The following is a 23,136-nucleotide window of genomic DNA, read 5'->3' as shown; positions in this document are numbered from 1 at the left end:
AATAGAAAATATCTTTGAGGAAATAATTGCTGAAAACTTCCCCAATCTGGGAAAGGAAAAAGACACTCAGGTCATGGAAACCCAAGAGTCCCTATCAAAAAGAACCCAAAGAAGACAACACCTAGACATACAATAATTAAAATGAAAAAGATTAAAGATAAGGAGAGTGTACTGATAACAGCCAGAGAGAGTAAAAAGATTACCTATAAGGGAAACCCCATCAGGCTATCAGCAGACTTCTGAGCAGAAAATTTACAGGCCAGAAGGGAGTGGCATGAAATATTTAATGTATTGAAAGAGGACCTTCAACCACGAATCCTCTACTCTGCAAGATTATCAGATTTGAAGGAATGATTAAACATTTCACAAATAAATGAAGACTGAAGGAATTTATAACCACTAAACTGTCATTACAGGTTATGTTAAAGGGACTTCTATAGGTAGAAATGATCTTAACCCTAGATATTTTCACAAGTGAAAATAAACCCACAGATAAGGTAGTATAGAAATTATTTACCAAAAAAAGTACAAAACTAAAACAAAATAAGCAAAAGTAGTAAAACCAACTATATACAAAACCAGTCAAAGAATACACAAAAAAATGCAGATTATGATATCTAATATAGAAAGTGCGGAGGAGGAGAAAAAGGAAAAGGAAGTAATTTTAGATTGTGTTTGAAATAGAGCAATCATCAACTTAATATATTGTTATATAGTTAGGAATATATCCTTGAAATTTATGGTAATCACAAACCTAAAGCCTAAAATAAATACAAAAATATTAAAAAAGAGAAATCTAATCACAACACCAAAAAAGCCCCATTAAATAACAGGAGAAGAGTATAAGAGAGGAAGAACAAACAGAGAAATAAAAACAACCAGAAAATAATTAATAAAATGGCAATAAATACATACCTATCAATAATTACCTTAAATGTAAGTGGACTGACTGCACCAATAAAAAGACACGACACTGGCAGAATGGATAAAGAAACAAGACCCATATATGTGCTGCCTAGAAGAGACTCATTTCAGATCCAAAGACATATATAGACTGATAAAGTGAAGGGATAGAAAAAGATATTTCATGCAAATAATAGGGATAAAAAAGCAGGATTAGCAGTATTTATATCAGACAAAATAGACTTCAAAACAAAATAACAAGAAACAAAGAAGGACATTACATAATGATATAGGGATCAGTCCAACAAGAGCGTATAACCATTATAAATATTTATGCACCCAACATAGGAGCACCTAAGTATGTAAAACAAATACTAACAGAATTAAAGGGGGAACTAGATTATAACACCTTCATTTTAGGAGACTTTAACACACCCCTCACATCAATAGACAGATCAACTGGACAGAAAACAAAGAAACAGAGGCACTGAGCAATACATTAGATCATACAGACTTAGCAGATGTCTACAGAACATTCCACCCAAAAACAGCAGGACACACAATTTTTTCAACTGTACATGGAACGTTCTCCAGAGTAGATCGCAAACTAGGTCACAAACAGAGTCTCAATAAATTAAAAAGATTGAAATTGTATCAAGTAACTTCTCAGACCACTAGAAATAAACTACCCAAAGAAAACAAAAAAGCCTACAAACACATGGAGGCCAAACAACATGCTTCTAAATAATCAATAGATTAATGACCCAATTAAAACAGAAGTAAAGCAATACATGGAGAAAAATGAAAACAAAAATACAACCGTCCAATATATGTGGGATGCTGTAAAGGCCATTCTAAGAGGAAAGTACATAGCAACACAGGCCTGCCTCAAAAAACAAGAACAGTCCCAAACTGTCTAAACCCACAATTAAGTAATTGGAAAAAGAAAAGCAAATGAAACTCAAAGTTAATAGAAGGAAGACATAATAAAGATCAGAGCAGAAACAGAGCTTAAAACAATAGAAGAAGTCAATGAAACCAAGAGCTGTTTTTTTGAGAAAATAAACAAAATCGACATATCCCTACCCAGGCTTATCAAGAAAAAAAAAGTGAGAACACACAAATAAAATCAAAAAAGGAATAGTCACAATGGATACCTGAAAAATACAAAGAATTATTAGAGAATTCCATGAAAAATTATATGCCAATCAACTGGACAACCTAGAAGAAATGGACAAATTCCTAGAAAAATACAACCTACCAATATTAACCCAGGAAGAAAACAGAAAATCTGAACAGACCAATTCCCAGCAGTGAAACTGAATTGGTAATCTGAAAATTCTCAACAAATGAGAATCCAAACCTGATGGCTTCACAGATGAATTCTACCAAACATTTAAAGAGCTAATACCCATCCTTCTTACAGTATTCCAAAAGGTAGAAGAGGAGGGAATACTTCCAAACTCATTCTATGAGGCCAGTATTACTTTAATACCCAAACTAGACAGAGACATTACAAAAATAAACACAATTTTAGACCAATATTCCTGATGAACATAGATACAAAAATCCCCAACCAAACATTAGCAAATCAAATTCAAAAATACATCAAAAGGATCATCCATTTTGACCAAGTGGTATCTAATCCAGGGAAGCAAATACAGTACAATATTCATATATCAATAAATGTCATACACTACATTAACAAAAAGAAGAATAAAAGCCACATGGTCCTCTCTATAGATGCTGTAAAGGCATTTGACAAAATACAACATCCATTCATGATAAAAACTCTCAATAAAATGGTACAGAGGGTACATGCCTCAAAATACTAAGACCATTTATGAAAATCCACAGCTAACATCATACTCAATGGCAAAAAGCTGAAAGTTTTTCCTCTAAGATCAGGAACAAGACAAGGATGTCCATTCTCACCACTTTTATTCAACATAGTACTGGAAGTCCTAGCCATGGCAATCAGACAAGATGAAGAGATAAAAGGCATCCAAATTGGTAAGGAAGAAGTTAAACTGTCACTATTTGCCCATGACATGATATTGTATGTAAAAAACCTTAAAGACTCCACTAAAAAAATCTATTACAACTAATAACTGGATTCAGCAAACCTGCAGGATACAAAATTAATACACAGAAATCTGTTGGTTTCCTATTTACTGACAATGAATTAGCAGAAAGAGAAATCAGGAAAACAATTACATTTACAATTGCATCAAAAATAATAAAATACCTAGGAATAAACTTCACCAAGGAGGTGGAAGACCTGTATTCTGAAAACTGTAAGACACTCATGAGAGAAATTAAAGAAGTCACCAATAATTGGAATACATCCCATGCTCATGGATAGGAAGAATTAATATTGTCAAAATGGCCATCCTGCACAAAGCAATTTGCAGATTCAATGCAATTCTTTTCAAAACACCAATATAATTCTTCAATTAACTAGAATAGTTTTACAATTCATATGGAACCACAGAAGACTCCAAATAGAAATAGCAATCCTGAGAAAGAACAAAGCTGGGGGGTTATGCTCCCTGACTTCCAGCTCTACTTACAAAGCCACAGTAATCAAAACAATTTGACACTGGCACAAGAACAGACCCACAGATCAATGGAACAGAATAGAGAGCCCAGATATAAACCCATGCATATATAGTCAATTCATATATAATAAAGGAGCCATAAATATACAACTGGGAAAAGACAGCCTCTTCAATAACTGATTTTGAGAAAACTGGACATCTACATGCAAGAGAATGAAACTGGATTACTGTCTAACTACATACATAAAAGTAAACTCAAATGGATCAAAGACCTAAATGTAAGACATGAAACAATAAAACTATTAGAAGAAAACAGGTAAAAATCTCTTTAACATAAGTATGACCAGTTTTTCCTGGACACATCTCCTCAGGCAAGGGAAACAAAATAAAAAATAAAAAAATGAACAAGTGGGACTACATCAAACTAAAAAGCTTCTGTACAGCAAAGGACACCATTAGCAGAACAAAAAGACAACGTATAGTATGAGAGAATATTTCTGTAAATGACTTACCCAATAAGAGGTTAACATCCAAAATATATAAAGAACTCATACACGTCAACACCAAAAAAACCCTGAGTAACCTGATTAAAAATGGGCAGAGGACCTGAACAGACATTTCTCCAATGAACAAAGAAATCCTTCCGTTTGCAACAACATGGATGGTACAAGAAGGTATTATGAGTGAATTAAGCCATGTGGAGAAAGACAAATACCATATGATTTCATGTATTTGTGGAATATAAAAACAAAAAAAACCCAAAATGAACAAAACAGCAGTAGATTCATAGACACTGAGAAGTGACTAGTGCTTACCATGGGGGATGGGTTGGAGTGGGTGAGTGGGAAATATGAAGGGGAAAAGGGGCACAAAAATTCTCAATCATAATATAAGTTCATCACAGGGATGGTAGTACAGCACCAGAGAACATAGCCAATGGTTTGTAAAATCTTCCTATTCTGACAGATAGTAACTGCACAAGCAGGGGTGAGGACTTAATAATAAGGTTAACTGTTGCATCACTGTGTTGTATACTTGAAACCAATGTAAGATTGTATATCAACAATATTTCAATTAAAAAATTTTTAAAGGAACAGCTGAAGAAAATGAATATTTAATGAATTAACTAAGTACAAGAGATACTCAGTTATTTTCAAATATATGAAGTATAATAATATTATCATTTATTAAGCCACTAACATTGCATCATGTATCTCATTTAATCCTGCTAACAGACATATGAGGTATTATTAATATCTTTTTTTGCTGACAAGAAAACTGTTCCTCAGTGAGGTAAAGTAACATATCCAAACTCATATAGCTAATAAGTTACAAATGTAAGATTCACAAAATGACTTGGCTCCAAGACCAGGGCTTATTACACTGTGTCTAATAGTCTTTCACATGAAGTAGTCTTAAACTGCTTCTGTGTGTCCTCAAGAGACTGAATAATTACAGACAGACTTCAGCTCAATGGGAGTGAATCAATATATTAGTTAATAGGGAAATATCTGGTGAGATTTTTATTAGTCTCTAGGAAATCTCTGTGACTTTTGATGGCTGAAATTATACTCTTTAATGTAAAAGGATAAAAATAATACTGAACATTGGTAAAATAACCTATGATTGAAGAGTTTAACCTATTAGTTACCTGTTCTAAAGAAAATGATAAAAATACTGGAATTAAATGTTCCTTCCAAGCTCCCTAACCCATCTCTCTCCCTGCTCCCCAAGAGTGTCACTTTTACAACCAACTGGGGAAATTTAATGTTATTGTTAAAAGATATATACATGTACTAAAATAAGGATTACTTCAGAATTAGTGTTAATCCCCCCCAAAAAAACCACTTACCCCTAGCCAATGTACAAATTTGTTTCTAAAATAGAAGCATTTATGGAAGAAGTAGGGTATCAAATTTTTAAACATATCCATATTCCTTAACCACTTCAGTTCCAGCTGTCTCTGTTAGTTCCTCCTGGAATCTCTACACTGGAAAACAGGAATAATACAAGTATTTGGCTTTGACAACCTTCTACTGAGAAGCACATGTCCGTGTAGAAGTCTGGAGATAAAATGGATAATTAATAATTCCACATGCATCTGTGAGATTTAAGATACAGAGATCACCATTATCTTTCACTGACTCTCCTGCACGCCACACCCCTGGTTTCAGTAACCAGTTCTTGTAGCTCTTCCCCACTGGCACAGAAATCAGAGGCAATCAGAACTTCTATTCTATGAGAAATCGGGGGGACACGGAGTCAAGGGAATAGGTTTCTTCCACAAGTTTGTTTCTCATTTCTTTTTCGAAGAAAGGACTACTTTTGTTTCAGGCACGTTTGCAGGGTTGGGAGTTCTCATTTAGCGATATAAAAACACGGCTACCTTTCTGCGGGTAGGAGGGACAGAGTCAAGGAGGGCTGAAGAAGAGTTTGTGTCCCCTTCCCTAAAAGACTGCGATAGGCGGGAGGGTGGCACCAGGCCAGTGTCTTTCCTGGCATATTGTAGAGAGAAAACTGCGCTGTAAAGAGTGACGACCGTCCCCTTCCTTATACTTCACTGTTGCCAAAAACTCTGTCCTTCTCCCCACTCTTTCCCTTTTACTCCCTTCCCCATTCTGCCTCTCCTTAGAGGTGTTTGCACAGACGAGTGCCAAGCGGGAAGACTAACTCGCTGGCTCGCTTTGCGCAAAATCCACGCGTCCTCTGTGCTCCCTCCCTCCCTCCCTCCGGCGTCCGGATCCCGCACAGCCCTCCCTGCCCTGCCCCCAGCGGAGTGGGGATGGGGACTGTCTCGGTTCGAGCACGCTGGGAGGGGGCTACAAGCAGAGGGTAATGTCAGATGGGCAGTTCTCCCCTTCTGCCTGACGCTCTCTTTAGCTTGACCAGGGCTGTTCTCTGTAAGAAAGAGCAGGAGCTGTGGCCGCAGGGGGAGGAAGCGGCGGAGGCGCTTGGAACCTGAAAAGTCTGGGGGCTCGCGGTCACCTCACCACGGCGTCTCGGCCGTCCGTCAGCACCATGGACAGCGGCGCCGTCCCCACGAACGCCAGCAACTGCACCGATGCCTTCACACACTCTTCCGGCTGCTCCCAAGCCCCTAGCCCCGGGTCCTGGGTCAACTTCTCCCGCTTCGATGGCAACCTGTCCGACCCATGCGGTCCGAACCGCACCGAGCTGGGCGGCGGCGACAGCCTATGTCCTTCGACCGGCAGTCCTTCCATGATCACGGCCATCACCATCATGGCCCTCTACTCCATCGTGTGCGTGGTGGGTCTCTTCGGAAACTTCCTGGTCATGTATGTGATTGTCAGGTAAGGAGCGCGCCTGGGCTCCAAGCGGAGATTTCAGCGACTAATAGGGGCACAATGGGACACCGGAGCCCACGGACAGGGATGAGAGAAAGGAGGCGAAGAGGGGAGAAAGTGGGGGCGACGGTGGATGCAGTGGTTGCTGTTTGAGTACAAAAACCTATTTTTATATTTTTCCCTCCGTTGATAAAGAATCCCAAATCTCAAGAACAGAGAAGTTGCTTTGGTAAAAGCTATGAAGCTCTGGCAAAAAAATAAAAGAAAGAAAAAGAAAAAGTGCTCTATCTTCAAGCTTGCTTACATACTGAGCTGAGAGGGCTCTTAGACAGAGTCCCACAGTCCCTTCAGCAGGAGCTGTGGAAACAGTAATCTGTGAATAATGGAAGAGGAATTCTAGTTAGTTTCCCTAACTGGAGGACTCTGTCTCCTTCTCAGTTCTTTTCAGAGATGAATCTTGGCAACTTACTATTGTTGATGATTTTAGTGTCTTTTGCTGCCCTGCTACCCCACCCCTCCTCTCTCCTTTACCCAACTCTTCCTTCCATTCTGAGACCACATTCAGTGGGGAAGTTTCCCTGGTGTGTCTGCACAGTGCAGTGTTGCTTTTCTTGTAACAAACATTGCAGCTGTGTTGCTTAGATCAGTTTGCAGTGGGCAGCTGCAGATATAGGGAAATCACAAACTGAATCAGGAACGGGTAGGATGGGTCAGAACTGAAAGATACGGCTGTTTTCAATGCCTCCAAAAGTGGGAACCAGTTAGAAGTACCAAGAGCAGCATAATTCTGGATTATAAATTATTATGTAGGAAGTTGTTATGGTTGCTCTTAAAAAAAGTGCCTTTACCAAGTGAAATTACTTCAGAAGAATCTGTGGCCCTCTTTCTGTTTACTCAGATGCTCAAGGTTTATTTGGCAAAGAGTGTGCAAGCTTTCAGTATTAACTAAGATTGATGTAGATTAGTTAGTGTCGATGTCTATTCAAATCTTACATATTAATATAGGAATAAAAGTTGCTTTTGTTAAAATAGATAAATATTTTAACACTTTAAAATGGCTCCTGATTTGGAGTTTTCCTCCTCCTAGGGATTGTATGTATGTAGTGAACATAGCATTTTCATATTTAGTTATATTTGCTTCATTTATTTAGCAAGTATATCAGATTTCAATGGAGCTCCTTAATCATTTAACAATCATTTTCATGACCAAGGTACTGTAAATTGCTCATAATTGATTCTTTCTACTTATATGTCTGATTTCTTTAATCAAAGACTTAAAGAGTAAAGCTAATTTCCCCAATGTTTTGATGAGGAATAAGGTTAAGTCATGTCTCTGAGAAAAGAGCACCATCTATTGAAAAGAAGTCTAACAGAAAGGAAAATGCAGGAAGGGAGTCAAAGGAATAATTTATTTTTAAAAACATTTACTTTATATAATCCTATCAAAGATTCCTATCAAAGATAAAAACAAGTCTCATTCTGTAGTTATGATAATAAAAGTCAGAATTAAAGACCTGCCTTGTAAAGGAAAAACATGTTTCTTGTTTTTCCTAAGAAAATATATAAAATCAAAAGGGCTAGAAGGGATAGAGAATCTAGCATAGAGATGTTCTGTTCTGAGTAACCTGAAGTACATAAAATATAAATTTCTCCAAGGATAGGTAGTTCATTAATTCAATACCACTAACTCTCTATTGCCAATGTAATTTTCTGTTTATGAGTATGTCAAATAATGATTTGAGTTAATTCAACTAAAAGACTGACAGAGTAGGTTTAGTGAGCAGTAATAAGAGAAATAATAAATCACCTCAAGTTTATGTCTGGACTCGTGGAGAATAAAGGATGAAGAGAAACCACCAAAATGTCTAGAAATTGTACCATCTGAAACAATCTTTTATTCCCTTTTCTGTTCCTCTTGGTATTTTCCTTTCTCATTTTTCTCCCATCTAGTTTATGCTTTTTTATAAAGAGAACATAGAGCAGCAACTGGTTGTGAAATAAGCAGATTGGTCCTACTCCAGTGTTTAGAAGATTGTGAGTTGGTTGTTTGTTTTAAAGGCATTATCTCTGACTTTTTGGTGACTTGGAGGAGGACAGTGATTTTGCATCCTCCTGAGAACATGATATTATGATTTACTTCTCTGTCCTGAAAGTTCTAACAAAATGCATACGATTTGAAAGGTCACCCCAAACACCCACCTGTGGCAAGATGGGCGTTTAATGCCAAGGGTAGGTGACCCTCTGGGAATATGACTGCAAAACATAAAAAATAGCTTAGTGATTGATGAAGTGATGAAGAAAACATCTGAGGATCAAAGAAAGTATGTCTATTTAGCTGAGAGTATTTAACTGGATTGTCTCCAGGCTATAGTGTTTTCACTACAAGATGACCAGTTCAGGGATATTATGCCACTGTTAAAAAGATGAGTATACTACTGCATTTACTGTAGAATTGAGGTGAAATGCTCACTTCCTGCTATTATTTAAAATTCAACAAATGCTTTTGAATGGTCAAGTAGTTACAGTTTTCTAACCAGATTAAGGTAATATTTATTAGAATGTCTTAATACATTGAGTGACTCATAAGATTCAGAGGACTATAAAAACACAAAAACAAAAATACCTGGTAGTTCACATTGCCATGATTAATGCTTTTCTGTTCTGTGTCTCAACTCCATCATCATCATACTTTCATCAACAATGTTATAAATAGTATAACTTGAGTAAGACTCTTACACAGTGCTGTCCTAAGGAGCATAAGAAAGTAAGAGTTATGTCATATGATCTAAAGGTTTAAATGATTACCTGAAAGCATTTTTGGTTTCAAAGAAAAAAAGTTTGAAGTATAATAAAATTGTGCAAATTACCACAAAGATTTTGCAAAATATGGTGATAAGGAATATTACCAAATATAGCAGTCATTTAATTTGGATGACAGTATATTGTTGTCAAGGATGTTTTAAAGAAAAAATCTAAATAATACACAAAGGTAGAGTCACCAGGAATGTTTCACTTATTGAAAATATTCCACCAAAGTAAAGAATTAACCAGAACTGTAAACACTGAGATAGTCCCAAATGTATTTATTTTTGTGATATATTTTTTCCAGAAAGATTTGTCCTTGTAGTCACGAGCATGTTCTAAGCAGACAGTGTTGAAAAAAGTAGTGTTAGAAACTGTCATATCTCTGTGGGTTATATAGACCATCCTTCCCAGTAAAGTGTCCAGGAAGAGTGCCAAATGATATTGCCTTTATTTTTAAGATTATTTCTTAATTTCACTAGTTAAATTTTTAATATGACTGAAAATAATTTCTGATTTTAAAACAAGCCCTATGATTCTGGGTTTTTTGTGGGGGGGAGGTACCAAATGCCTTTATTTGAAAGAATGGTACAAATGAAAGGACTTAAGTAAATGTTTGAGTGCAGAAGTCTTATGATCTTATATTTGCTGTATATACCAAATCTTTGATTCAGGTTTAAATTACAAAATGATCATTTCTGCTTAATTAGAACAGAAGTACAAGCATTTTTACTTAATTCAGATATAACAGTTGAAAAAATAAGGAATGATAATATTTTATGTAATTTAAGGATATGATTGTACATATATGTATATAATATATATATACAAATAAATGTATAAATACATACATGCATGTGAATTAAGTTGAATACATATGTTGCTGAATATGGTCACTAGTAATGTTTGTAGAATAAAAAAAATTTTTTTTGAGAAAGCTCAGATACTAATAAAGCTTAATTTCTTTTTCAAAACTACAAAATATCCTAATTATAGGATGGATTTAAAGGGAAAAAAATTACTAAATAAAATCTGTCCTTAACATAATGGTTTATACCAAAACATAAAAACTGTAGCTTTTTACTGCAATGGAGAACTTCTAGTACCATCTATTACACTAATTCAATCAGGAATACCTCTTCCTCAGTGTGTCCTGAAAACACTAAGTTGCTTTCTGTTTCCTCTAAGTCTCAGTCACTTGCATATAGTTATCACTGACTTTCTTTTCCTTCTCTCCTTTCTTTCTTGAAAGAATGAGCCATCTTATAGTTTATGAAATATTTCCAATATAAAGACATATATAGCAAATAACATGATTCTTAAAAAAAAAGATTTTTCACCTTTAAAAATTATATGTGTAATTATTATATATATATTTCTAGTATGTATATTATATGTAATTATATATATTATTTACATATATAATATAATTGTATAATATAAATATACTTAGTGCAGAATGTAACATAATACACTATTATATATACATAATAACATAATATATATATATATGTATATATATATATATATAATACATGTATATACAAGAAGCCTTCTCTCACCTCCCATTATAGTCCCTCCCCAGAGACTATCAGTATTGTAAATTTGGTACTGATTATTCATATGCATATTTTTAAACTTTTATTTCCCAAGTGTTTCCACAAACCGAATATAATCTTTAAAACATGTTGTTCAAACTTTATATACTAAATACTTATATTTTACATTAATGTTAACACATATAATTTAACTATTTGTCCAGAGTTCTAGTTCCAGCAGATCAATAATAGAAACAAGATGTCAAACCAAACAACATAAAACAAAACTTAAAGCCATTAATTCTCCTGAATACTTGAAGCTTATCTCTGAATCTGTTAAAAATCATAGAAAATATTTCTTTGCAAATGGTTTCCAAAACTAATACTTTCATTAATGCTTATCTGCAATATTCAAGAAAAAAATTCAGCAATTGTTGCAAGAGACAAATCTGTTCATGACTGTAATCCAGGCATAATTTCTCTGTCTAAGAAGGAAATAAAAATAATTAACTTCTAACTACTTCAAAATGTCATTCAAGTGATAAATGCTGACAATATATGCTTTGCGATTTTGATCATATTTATGTGTTAAGGAGGACCCCTTAACATATAAAGTTCAAAATGTTATTTCTTCTAGTATTCCACTTTAGGTATTAACTGAAATCAAAGTGTTTTGGACAGCAGGAGAAGATAAACTCATTTTAATAATTTAAAACAATTTGACATTTTAAAATATATTAATGATAAATACCAAGACTAAATGTTGTGTGAAATTTTAATATATAAGAATTTCCTTTTACCCTCACAAAGTTTAATACATAACTGAAATAATAATTTATGATAAGTCTCCAAACTTGTTTTTAGAAGTAGACACTTCAAGAACTTGGGAGCCAACATATAAAACAGATCAAAGAAGAGCTCTTCAGGATTAATCAAGAGCACCACTCAACTGCCGTTCCCTTTCGCTGCCCCCAAGACCTCCAAAAAAGAGACATTTTCAGAGAGTTGAAATGGGAAGGTAGTATTATTTTGCTTGACCTCAACTGGGAATTTGCCTATCAGAGCAACTCAAATTTTGTTGCTCTGAAGAGGTTTACAAATGACCATAAAAGTCTGCAAGTTAGATTTTAGGGTTTAAAATAAATTTTAGTAAATAAGCTTATTTGCAAATACAGAATCCATAAACATTGAGGTTTCACTGCATATATAATGTTCTTCAGGTACATAGTCCAACAACACAACTGACTTTCCATATAATTTTCAAATGACTCAAAATATTATTTTTCTTTTGTTTTTTCAACTATTTAAAAATGTAAAATCATCCAGGAACTTATTTTTGCTTTGTTTTTATTCTACTAAGATCTCTGTGAAGATGTAAAAGACAGACATGTAAAAACTCAGCTCCTGAAATATTTCTCATTAATTATCATAATCAAATAATCTAACTAGTATTCTAATATTGTCTCATCTTTTGGTTGATTTTTATGAAAATCATGCATTTAATTGTCAAAAAATAATCATGCCATAGTTTCTTTTGTTAACTTATTCTACAAGAATGAAATGGTTTTTCATTTAGTAAATAACTTTCAATTTCCATTTGGTTTATGGATTATATAAAGCAAATTCTTCTATGAACATACAATCTTCCCAGACTGAATCATGAAGAAATAGAAAATCTGAATAGACCAATTACTAGTAAGTATAGAGTGAATCAGTAATCAAAACCTCCCAACAAACAAACACGGCCGGGACCAGGAGCTTTCACTGGTAAATTCTACCAAATAGTCAAAAATTTAATACCTATCCTTCTCAAACTCTTCCAAAAAATTGAAGATCAGAGAATGCTTCCAAACTCATTTTACAAGTCAAGAATTACTCTGATACCATAATCAGACAAGGACACAAATCAGTGTGATTTAGGTCTGTTAATATTTCCTTTTACATAGAGGCTCAGTTGTTGGATACAAAAATATTTACAAATGTTATATCTTTTTGTTGGATTGACCTCTTTATCATTATGTAATGCCCTTGCATGTCTCTTATTACAGTCTTTGTTTAAAAGTCTATTTCGTCTGATATAAGTATAGCTGCACCAGCTGTCTTTTCATTTCCATTGCATGGAACGCCTTTTTCCATTCCCTCACCTGCAGTCTGTGTGTATCCTTTAATCTGTGAGCCTTTTGCAGGAAACATGTTTCTTCTAGGTTGTCCAGTTTGTTGGCATATAATTATTTGTAGTAGTCTCAGATCCTTTGTATCTCTGTGGTGTCAGTTGCAACATTTCTTTCATTTCTGATTTTCTTTGTTTGAGTTCTCCTGTGTTTTTTCTTGATGAATCTAGCTAAAAGTCTGTTAATTGTGTTTATCTTTTCAAAGAACCAGTTCTTAGTTTCACTGACCTTTTTAATCTCTACTACATTTACTTACACTCTAATCTTTATTATTTCCTTCTACTAAATTTGGGCTTCATATGTTCTTTTTCTAGTTCCTTAGGTATAGAGTTAGATTGTTTGAGATTATTCTTGTTTCTTGAGGTGGGCCTGTATCACTATGAACTTCCTTCTGAAATCTTCTTTCATCCCATAGGTTTTTAACTATTATATTTCCATTTTCATTTGTCTCAAGGTATTTTTTTAATTTCTCCTTTCATCTCTTCATTGACTTATTGGTCATTCTCTCTTTAACATCTGACATTTTAGTATACTGTATTTCGTTGCAGATCTCTTTGGGTTCATCTTACTGAAACTCTCTGTGCTTCCTGGGGCTGGATGTCTGTTCTCTTCCCCAATTTAGGGAAGTTTTCAGCCATTATTTCTTCAAACAAGTTTTGAAATTCTCAATTTATTCATCCATCCTTTTCCTGAGTTTGGTGAGCATCTTTATGGCCCTTATTTTGAATTATTTATCAGATAGATTCCTTGTCTCTGTATCAAGGTCTTTTTCTGAAGTTTTGTCTTCTTCTTTCATTTGGAACATATTCTCCTGTTTCCTCATCTTGTCTTACTCTCTGTGTTTGTTTCTGTGTATTAGGTGAAAAAGGTATCTCTGTGTCTTGAAGGAGTGGCCAAGTGTAAAAGATAAACCTTATTGCTCAAACCTAGATACTGTTTTTTTCCTCAGACGTTTGTGATTATCTAGTAGACTGACTTGTTCTTGATAGGTCCAGGTTGCTGAGAGCAGGCCAAGACCTCTCAGTATTCCAATGGAGGAATCTCAGACAATAACTAATTTCTGGCTAATGGCAAGCCAGATCCTCAGACAGCAGCTTTTAAGATACAAAAAATATATACTGTCTCCTGGATCCACAGTCATAAATCCTGTTGGCTTTCATACCAGATCTGGATGAAAGTTAAAAAAGAACGTGGCTTTAGATGGGTGAATAAACTCCTTTCTGGGAGGTATCAGCGAGCTGTGGTGAGGCCAAGGGAAGGCATTAATATGGTGTCTCCTGCCCACATTCCCTGGGGGGGAGCCTCTGTAATCTCTGGATGTGTGGCATTCTGAAGCCTGCCCTTCAGGCTAAAGCTCCAGGATAAGAGGCCATTTTCACATAAAGACTGGAAGTGTGTTTCACTCTGCTATTTGTGCTGTGCTCTGAAGTTTGTGCTGTTTGTATCATTATGTAATGCCCTTGTGTGTCTCTTGTTACAGTCTTTGTTTTAAAGTCTATTTTGTCTGATATAAGTATAGCTGTACCAGCTGTCTTTTCATTTCCATTGCAATGGAACGTCTTTTCCCATCCCCTCACCTGCAGTCTGTGTGTATCCTTTAATCTGTGAGCCTTTTGCTCACATGTTTCTTCTAGGTTGTCCAATTTGTTGGCATATAATTATTTGTCTCTTCATTTGTTTCAGGCCCAACAGGCCAGAAATGCAGGAACCCCTGGCCACTAGAACTTTGCTATAGCAGGGTGGGCTGTGCACCCATGGGGCAGGGCCGTTGGACAATTTACATGTGGTGGGGTGCACCAAGAATGGATAACATGAAATCAGGGAGCTCCCACTGGACCTAGCAGGTTAGAGGGGAGTGCAAACATGGTGCCCACCAGGGCCAGTACCAAGAGGGCAGAAGGAGAACACAAAAATTGCACCTTCTAACACTTATGTCCTTTGAGACAGTCCCAACAGGTTCCTGACTTTCTGTAGATGCTTTAAGATTAATGAATGAACCTACTTCTCATAAACTTTATGTGCCTCCCAGGGCAAGTGGGTCTGGTAATCCCTTTAAGAGTGGGTTTTCCATGCCCTATGGCCCGGTAGTTCTCCTGGAAGTAAGCCCCGGTAGTTTGCAAGGCTAGAGCTTTGGAGGCTCATCTCTCTGGAGTCGTTTATAAGGGTTGGGGTACCTGATGTGGGGTATAAACCCCTTGCTCCTCAGGGACAAGCTCCATATTATGAGATCTCTCCCAGCTGTGGATCACTGCACCTGGGGTGGGGTTTCTTGCAAGACTGTGTGTCTGCCTCTGCTACCAATCTAAATGTGGCCCTTTTACTCTCTATTGTGGGGGACTGTTCCCCTAGCTTCCAGGTCCTTTCCAGAGGGAACTGCTCCATATGTAGCTATAGATTTCTTGTACTTGTGGGAGAAGGTGAGTTCAGGACCCTTCTATACCATTTTGAACCCTCCTCCCCACAACTTTCATCTGACCCAGACAATCCACAATATTCATTACTACTGTTAGCCAGTGATTAGGGAGTAAGTGCTTAGAAAATAACACTTCTGAAAAATTTCCCTCAATTGGATATGCTTTGTGGTTATCTTAAATCAGTGCAATTTTCTAGGCTTCTCTCAGTATTTTCATCTTCAATCATTTGAAGCTTTCAGGAAAAATTGAAACTGTCACCTGAAAATTCATATTAACTTCCTAACAAATATAAAATCTGTCCTCAAAGACACCTGTGCCTGCATACCAGCCACTCTGCACCCACCCCCAGGCACCCAGGTGGTGACTGGCAGCTTTGTTTCCCTCAACCTCTCATTATCTCTTTCAAGCACAAAAGCTCATCGCTTGAATTTTTTTCTCTTCTTTCTGACTTATGTAACTTGCTCATTTTTAAAACATTTGTCTTCTGCAGTTCTCAAAGGTTGCTTTAAATGTTATTCCTGTGTGTTTTAGAACTCAGATTGGCTAGCTGTATGAAAAGAAGCACCACAGTCAGCCAGAATGGTCTATGGTGCTTGTAATGCCTTGGCTTCTTGTCCATGGTTTTGCTCAATAATTTTTCTAAAGATTCACAGAAATATCCTTCCAGCCTGACTCCATCTTTAATTTAGTTTCCATCTGTTTCCAAATGACTGCTTCTTTGATCAGTTGTTCTCATAGAGAAAACTTTCTGGCATTTAAAAGAATTCTCTAAGATTAGCCAGATGGCCGCTGGGTATAAATTTACAAAGAGAGCAAAGTTGAGAATTTTAACTGTATGATATAAAGTCCAGCTGAATAATTCTACAATTCTCATAATCACTTAAGTGAGAACTGGAACTAAATTCTAGCAAGGAACTCAGACAAGGAATATGAATAATAAAATTGGTTTCCTTCCAATTAACTCACGCAACACCAGAGCTATCACATAAATCCATGCAACATGCTTAAACACATGGAAGAAGTTCTCCCAGATCTTCCATTCCAGCGGTTCCCAACCTTGGTTGCCCATTACAATCACATTTTTTGAAAATGGAAACCCACTTCCATCTAAGGCAAATTTAATCAAAATTTCTGGAAGTAGCTCTTGGGCATAGATAGAGCTAAAATCCTCCCAGGTGATTCTAATGTGCAGTCAAAATTGAGAAGAATAGATCTGGTCCAACCTATCCATTTTATAGATGAGAAAACTGAGTCTTACTTGTCAAGGAGATTCAAGAAGCTTGTCCACATGTATTACTTCCTTGAACTTTAAGAAACTGTTAATAGAATAAGTAGTTAGTTAAATTACCTCCCAGACCAAGCTAAGGTTCAGGATATTTTTAAACTTTTCAAAAAAATTGACCAATCGTCTGTCTTCACAGTAGTCATAGTGGAGCAGATAAGAGTACTTATGGGGATATAAGTCACAGATTTTATTGTGAATCCAAAACAATAACTAGCCCCTTGCTAGTTATCATAGTCACACAACCTCCTTGAATCTCACTGGTTAGTCTTTACCAAAGGAATAATAACCATATTCCATCTCCATATTCCGGATGGCTTTTAGGTCCAAATTAGATTAAAAGTGTGGAAATGTGTGGTAAACGCTAAAAGTGTCATAGAAAGTAAGTTTGGGTATTTGCTTCCTCCCACTGAGACTTTATCTTCCCTCCCACTGGGCTCACACCAACAGCATGTGGGGTCTCAGTACTCACCCAGGGCCTCTGCCTTCCCAGAGATCAAATGTATTACCCACAATAATATTTTGGAATACAGTCTGTCCTTCTGGAATCACAATTTCTGTGGGGTCTCAGTACCCACCAAGGGCCTCTGCCTTCCCAGAGATCAAATGTATTACCTGCCATAATATTTTGGATGTATTGCAGTCTGTCCTTCTGGAATCACAATTTCTGCAAAGGCGAAGCGAGGCATCACCTGGGTATCACTGCTATTATTCCCTTCATTCCAGTCAACTACTTCCCGAGGCCCTGGATCACTCCAAAGTCACCTCATTGGCAACTCTGAGGACATGAAGAAAATTCTAAGGACAGATACTATAACTTACTTGGCTCCTTAATGATGAGTCTTTTTATATTGCCCAATAAATTCAGTATGTAGAAAAGATGCACACCAATTATTGGGGGGGGGGGGATAGCTATTTTTCTTACTTAAATGTAGTGTTTCCTATTTAAGTTGGTGTTATGGCCAAAATGTCTAAAGCAGAATCTAAGTCTAAATGCTAACTGTATGTGATGAAACTCCTTTTCATCCAGCAGAGTTGTTTATTTGAATTAAAAGAAACAACTTATTGCAATGATGTGCTCCGAACACTAGCTTTGAAAATTTAGGCATCTAAATTTCCATCTCTGAATAGAAAGTCCTGGCTTCTTTTGTGAGTCTGACTCACTAATCATAGGAAAATTGGTCAAAAGGATGGAATTCTTCATGGAGGATGCATTAATGCTGATACAATGAATCTTTGTGCATGTCCATTACTAGCACCTTCCTAACGGATTTTTCCAAAACTCGTAAAGCAATGTCTGTCAATTTCTCTAATCAGGGTAGCCAACTCTATAAATAAAACAAGCACAGGGTAGAAAATAACATCCATCAGGCTTAGAGTGTCCCTGAGAACTGACAATACAGTGCAGAAGCTGTGTACAATAAGATCAGTGAAAGGGAAGACCTTCTTTCCTTCTGAGCATTTTTTCACTGAAACACAGGGTTCAATGCCAGTGAGAGGTTTAGTATTTTGTGGGAGAGTATTAAATGGTAATGGAAAAATGCGGCTGCCTGTGTAACCTGAACATCAGGACCTGATTGTGCCTGCCAAGGAGAACAGGGGAAATTATTATTGACATTCTAATTTCATACCTACTCAGCCCCCGTCAGCTCTGAAAAGGGAATGGCATGGGTTGAATGAAATTAAATATAAGCATGCTTTTTACAATGATGGTGATCCAAGACCAATAAAATAAGTGGTACTATTAAAATCAGAGAGCGTTAAGATCCTTCAAACAAAAGGCTGTTTCTGATGGAAAAAGGAAGAATATCCAACCTCTTTGTAAAATAAACAAAACACATACGGAAAAAATAAATATAGTGCCTTAAAATTTTTTTGGGATTTTATTTTTCCATTACATTGAGCGATTCACAACTCATAAAACTTTTGTAAATATAGACAGGAAAAAGTTATTAATCAAACTACTATTAAAGAAGATGAAACTAAAGCTCATTTATTTAACTGCTATAAATAGTTGAACACAAACTGTACAAAGCACCCTCCTAGGAGTTCCAGATATACCAGTGAGCAAAATACCTGGTCCTACCTCACCAGAAAAGAACACTCTGGTTAAGGAAAAAAAAATGCCTTTCACCAGATGATAAATGCCAAGGATGAGACCAGAACAACTAACCTGTGTTCTTCAGCCACATTGTGAGACAAACACTATTTCCAAGGTTTATTATAATCATTTACTGTAGTTCATCACTCTCCATTACCAAGCCCAGAAATGGGATAACTTCTTATTTAAGTCTTTATTCAATTGTCCAAATTTTGTTAAAGATATTATTTATGTCTCAGAGACAAGACAGAGAAAGGTGAATGCACAGGGTCTGGATTAATTTTCATAAAACAATGAAAGAAAATCCTATCAACCATTATATACAAGTATTTCTCAAAGCAGACATTGTAAACATTTTACAAATAATAAGGATATTGCAGTGGAACGGTAGAGACCTTAATGAATAGGATAGAGAGGAAGAAAACAATCTCAAGAATCATTGCATTTAGGAGATTCATTAGAGTGTCACTGTACTGTAACGTTCTCCATTCTCTTTCTGAATATCCTATCACATGAACAAAGGCAACAGAAAGCATAAGCTGGAAGTCAGAACTGAAACTTCTGTTCTTTAAAATTGCTATCTTTTTCATGGAATTGAGGATATAAGTGTCAAAGGAGATATTGATGCCATCTTTTATAAAAGGATTATTGCTCAGAACAAAGGAGGTATTTCCTGCACATGAACAAATGTATGCCACATTTCCACAAATGTATGCTACATGAGTCAGTGCCACAAGGCATATATTAAAACACATAAACCATGCCAATGATAAACCACAAGAGTATTATTTTCTCAACAATTTGGAAATACAAAAGAAACCATATGAACAACTGAATTAACCTACGGTCTGTTCACCCTTGCTTTAATTACCTTTATAATTCAGAGAGAGAAGTAGAAGAAACACTCTATCAAAAATTTTACTCTAACTCTAGTACAGTGATAGAGACCATGTTTTGGTGTAGCTCAGATGTTTTGTTCACACAGTTGTTTGAGGTTAGTTAGTATTCCAAACATATTATATTGGTCAGCATTCTAATTAAAGTAGATGAAGATGTGGAACTATCAAACCAAACATTTTGGGAAGAGATAATTGGTCAAAGAAAATAGTTGTGTTTTCAGAACAATCATAGGTCAGGATGTAGCAATCATCTTTACCTACATATGAGAAACAGGCTAGAAATAATATTAGTGTAGGCAAAACAAAAGAAAAATTTTATAAATATAAACATTTTCCCTGTGCCTCATCTAAGAAGAGTGTCTGACTCATTAAATTTGAAATCTATGAGAAGCATAGCCATCATCATCAGTTCAGCTAACATTTATTGAAAGTTACTACATGTTAGACTCCATACTGATAATCTTTAAGTATAGTGTTTTAAAACTTTCCATCCTTATATCAACCTAAGGGAGATACTAATATTTTTTAAGCTTTCTAGGAGAGGAAAATACAACTCAGAAAATTTAAGTAATCAGTCTTTAAGTTTGTCCAGCTAATAAATCATATGACTAGATTTGAATCAGGATCTATGTGATCCTAAAATTTAAGGTCCTTCAAAACTGTTATATTTAATTGCATCAAGTCTAGATTTTTCAAGACAGTTACTGAGGCTTCATCAGAATGACTGATTGGTCTATTACCTTAGCTTCTAATTCACATTTCCTGGAATGTTCCCTAACTGACAACTCATTCATGGCTTTTCTGTTCTTAATAGACTGACCTCCCATTGAAATGGACATGAAAGAAATAAGAAATTTGTCTCTTTACAGGTCTAAACCTGCAGTCTTTCCTCAATATTAGATGGTGACATTTTGAACTGGACTTGTCTCTGGACCTAGATCTTCTAGGTCTCTAACTGGTTCTACCTTTCAGACTGGAAAAATAGAACACATTAATTTTGTGAAACTTCCTATTACAAAATCTCAGTTGTCATCTCAAGTTGCTCTCATACTCTATCCCCAACAGCATAATTTTGTGCTGCAACCAGTGGCTGCTAAAAATTCATATCAACACATTGGTCAGGAGACTGTCAGTGTGCCAGACTCAGAACTGAGAGCTATAGATCAAACTATGCTTTCTGGATCTCTTATTCAGCACCCCCCACCATGCTATTTTCATATTTCCATCTACATCAATGATCTCTTTCTTCATTTTTGGAAAAAAGTGTCCCATTTCTGGTTTGTAAAAATAATAGCTTCTAGATCATTGTTCCTCTGAGAGTTAATGGTTGAAAAAAGTTGGCATTCCCAAAGTAGAATTCTTATGAAAGTGGAAGCTATTATTTAATCTGAGAACAAAGATATTTTCCAGGGTTATTTTCCACATTCAAGTTGATAAGAGAACCTGAATCCATAGAGTCTCTGCTTTTTCCTTCTCCCACTTAATCCCTTCCTTCCACCTTCAGAGACAAAATCAGCAGCATGTTCCAGGCATATGACCCTAAAAAGCAAATTTGGTATTTTCGTGGGTTCTTTTCTATGTGGTAAAACAAAGTTTGAATAATTGCAAATTTCCTGCCACCTAAATGCAGGTTAGGTACACCTCTCAATGTTGCCGTATCAAGCCCCACCTTACCATAATATATTACATAATATTTTGAACTCACTTGGTTCTGATCTCTTACCAGACTAAGGGTCTCTCCAAAGCAGGAGGGTCATGTCTCAGTGGAGAATCATCATCTGCTGCAGTATTTGGCAAAACTAAAAATAGAAAGGAGTTAAATGAACATATGCTTGACTCAGCAGTGACAGAGGATTTTATGGTGAAAAAAAGTAATATGAAAATATAAATGTATTCTATGAAAAATAAAAACATGCATAAAATTATTACTCTACTCTATTTCATATATGCAGTCAAATATAATTTTTATCTTAAGCTGAGAGAAATGTGAAATGCATAAATTTGATTACACAGAGTATTAAACATAACGAAATGTTATCAGAGTTTGTCTCTACAAGTTAAGCTTATAATGATCCGAATTTTACTTTTTATATTCTTCAGATGTTTTTAAATGGATGTGTAATGGTACACTGAAAAAAAGTACAGTTAAAAATATGAAAGGGGAAAAAAATTCAAAAGTGACAGATGATCCTTAAAGGCAATAAAATACTGCATTAAAGGATTTTTTTCACTAAAATATATAGCAAGATCATGTTTGGAGTTTTCCTGTTAAATACACAGTTACCTACATTAATTTGTGACTGAAAATATTGTTCATGCCAAATGAATCTATTCCAAGTTTGAAGACAATCTTATATTGATTTAATAACCCTTATTGCACCATAAGACTAAAATTTCACATTTTAAAAACTAATGGGACTTATTTGCTTTGCCAAATTACTGCTTTATTCATGAATCATATTTTCTACTAACAAGTGCTATTGAATTCTCCACAGGGGAAGGAAAATACCTTCCAAAAAAATCTCTCTGCTTGAAAATACTTAAGAAAGGAAAATCTTAATAAACTGTTTTCTGTTTCCTAGAAAAATCCCAGGTCAATATGATAATTAAGTTATAAAAGATTATATAATTCTTGGATGGAAAATAATCATTATAAATATATCAATTTATATAAACCAAAATCTACAGGAACCAACTGCATTACCTTTATTTTCTTCAATTGGTCCTAAAATTGTTGGATTGCCACTGTTGCAGGAATTAATAGAGCAGCAAAATATTTAAATATCAGCAGGTGCTATGACACATTGAAAGGGACACACAGGGAATGCTCATCAACTGTTTTGACAAATGGAATTTGAAATTAAGTCTTCGTAGATCATAATTAAATCTCTCTGTTGCAAAACTCGGGAGCAATGAGAACATTATTTCACTCCCTACACAGTATCCTGATATGTAATTCTATCCAACGTGCTGTGCTTTTATTAAACAATGCTACTGGTTATATCTATGAGACACACACACACACACACACACACACACACACACACACCACAAGACCACACCAAAAATATATCTAAATTATCCAGGTATTTTCCTTGGATAGCAACAAATACCTAAGTATTCCAACTGTACAATGTCAAACATGTTTGTCCTTGGCAAC

At 35.6% G+C, this 23,136-nt stretch overlaps 1 protein-coding gene across 1 annotated transcript in view; it reads left to right on the top strand.

Moving 5' to 3' along the window:
• The first annotated feature begins 6,286 nt into the window (after positions 1-6,286).
• The window catches only part of OPRM1 (opioid receptor mu 1), a 57,195-nt gene continuing 40,345 nt past the window's right edge, over positions 6,287-23,136 (top strand). Inside the window, exon 1 of the mRNA XM_036886771.2 lies at positions 6,287-6,775. Coding sequence (XP_036742666.2) covers positions 6,483-6,775 — 293 coding nt within the window. The 5' untranslated portion in view covers positions 6,287-6,482. The remainder of the gene's footprint in view (positions 6,776-23,136) is intronic.

Source organism: Manis pentadactyla, chromosome 12, assembly GCF_030020395.1.
Source record: "Manis pentadactyla isolate mManPen7 chromosome 12, mManPen7.hap1, whole genome shotgun sequence".
NCBI classification, from domain to species: Eukaryota; Metazoa; Chordata; class Mammalia; order Pholidota; family Manidae; genus Manis; species Manis pentadactyla.
The sequence above is the reverse complement of the archived record's forward strand: the minus strand, read 5'-3'. Positions and strand labels throughout refer to the sequence as shown.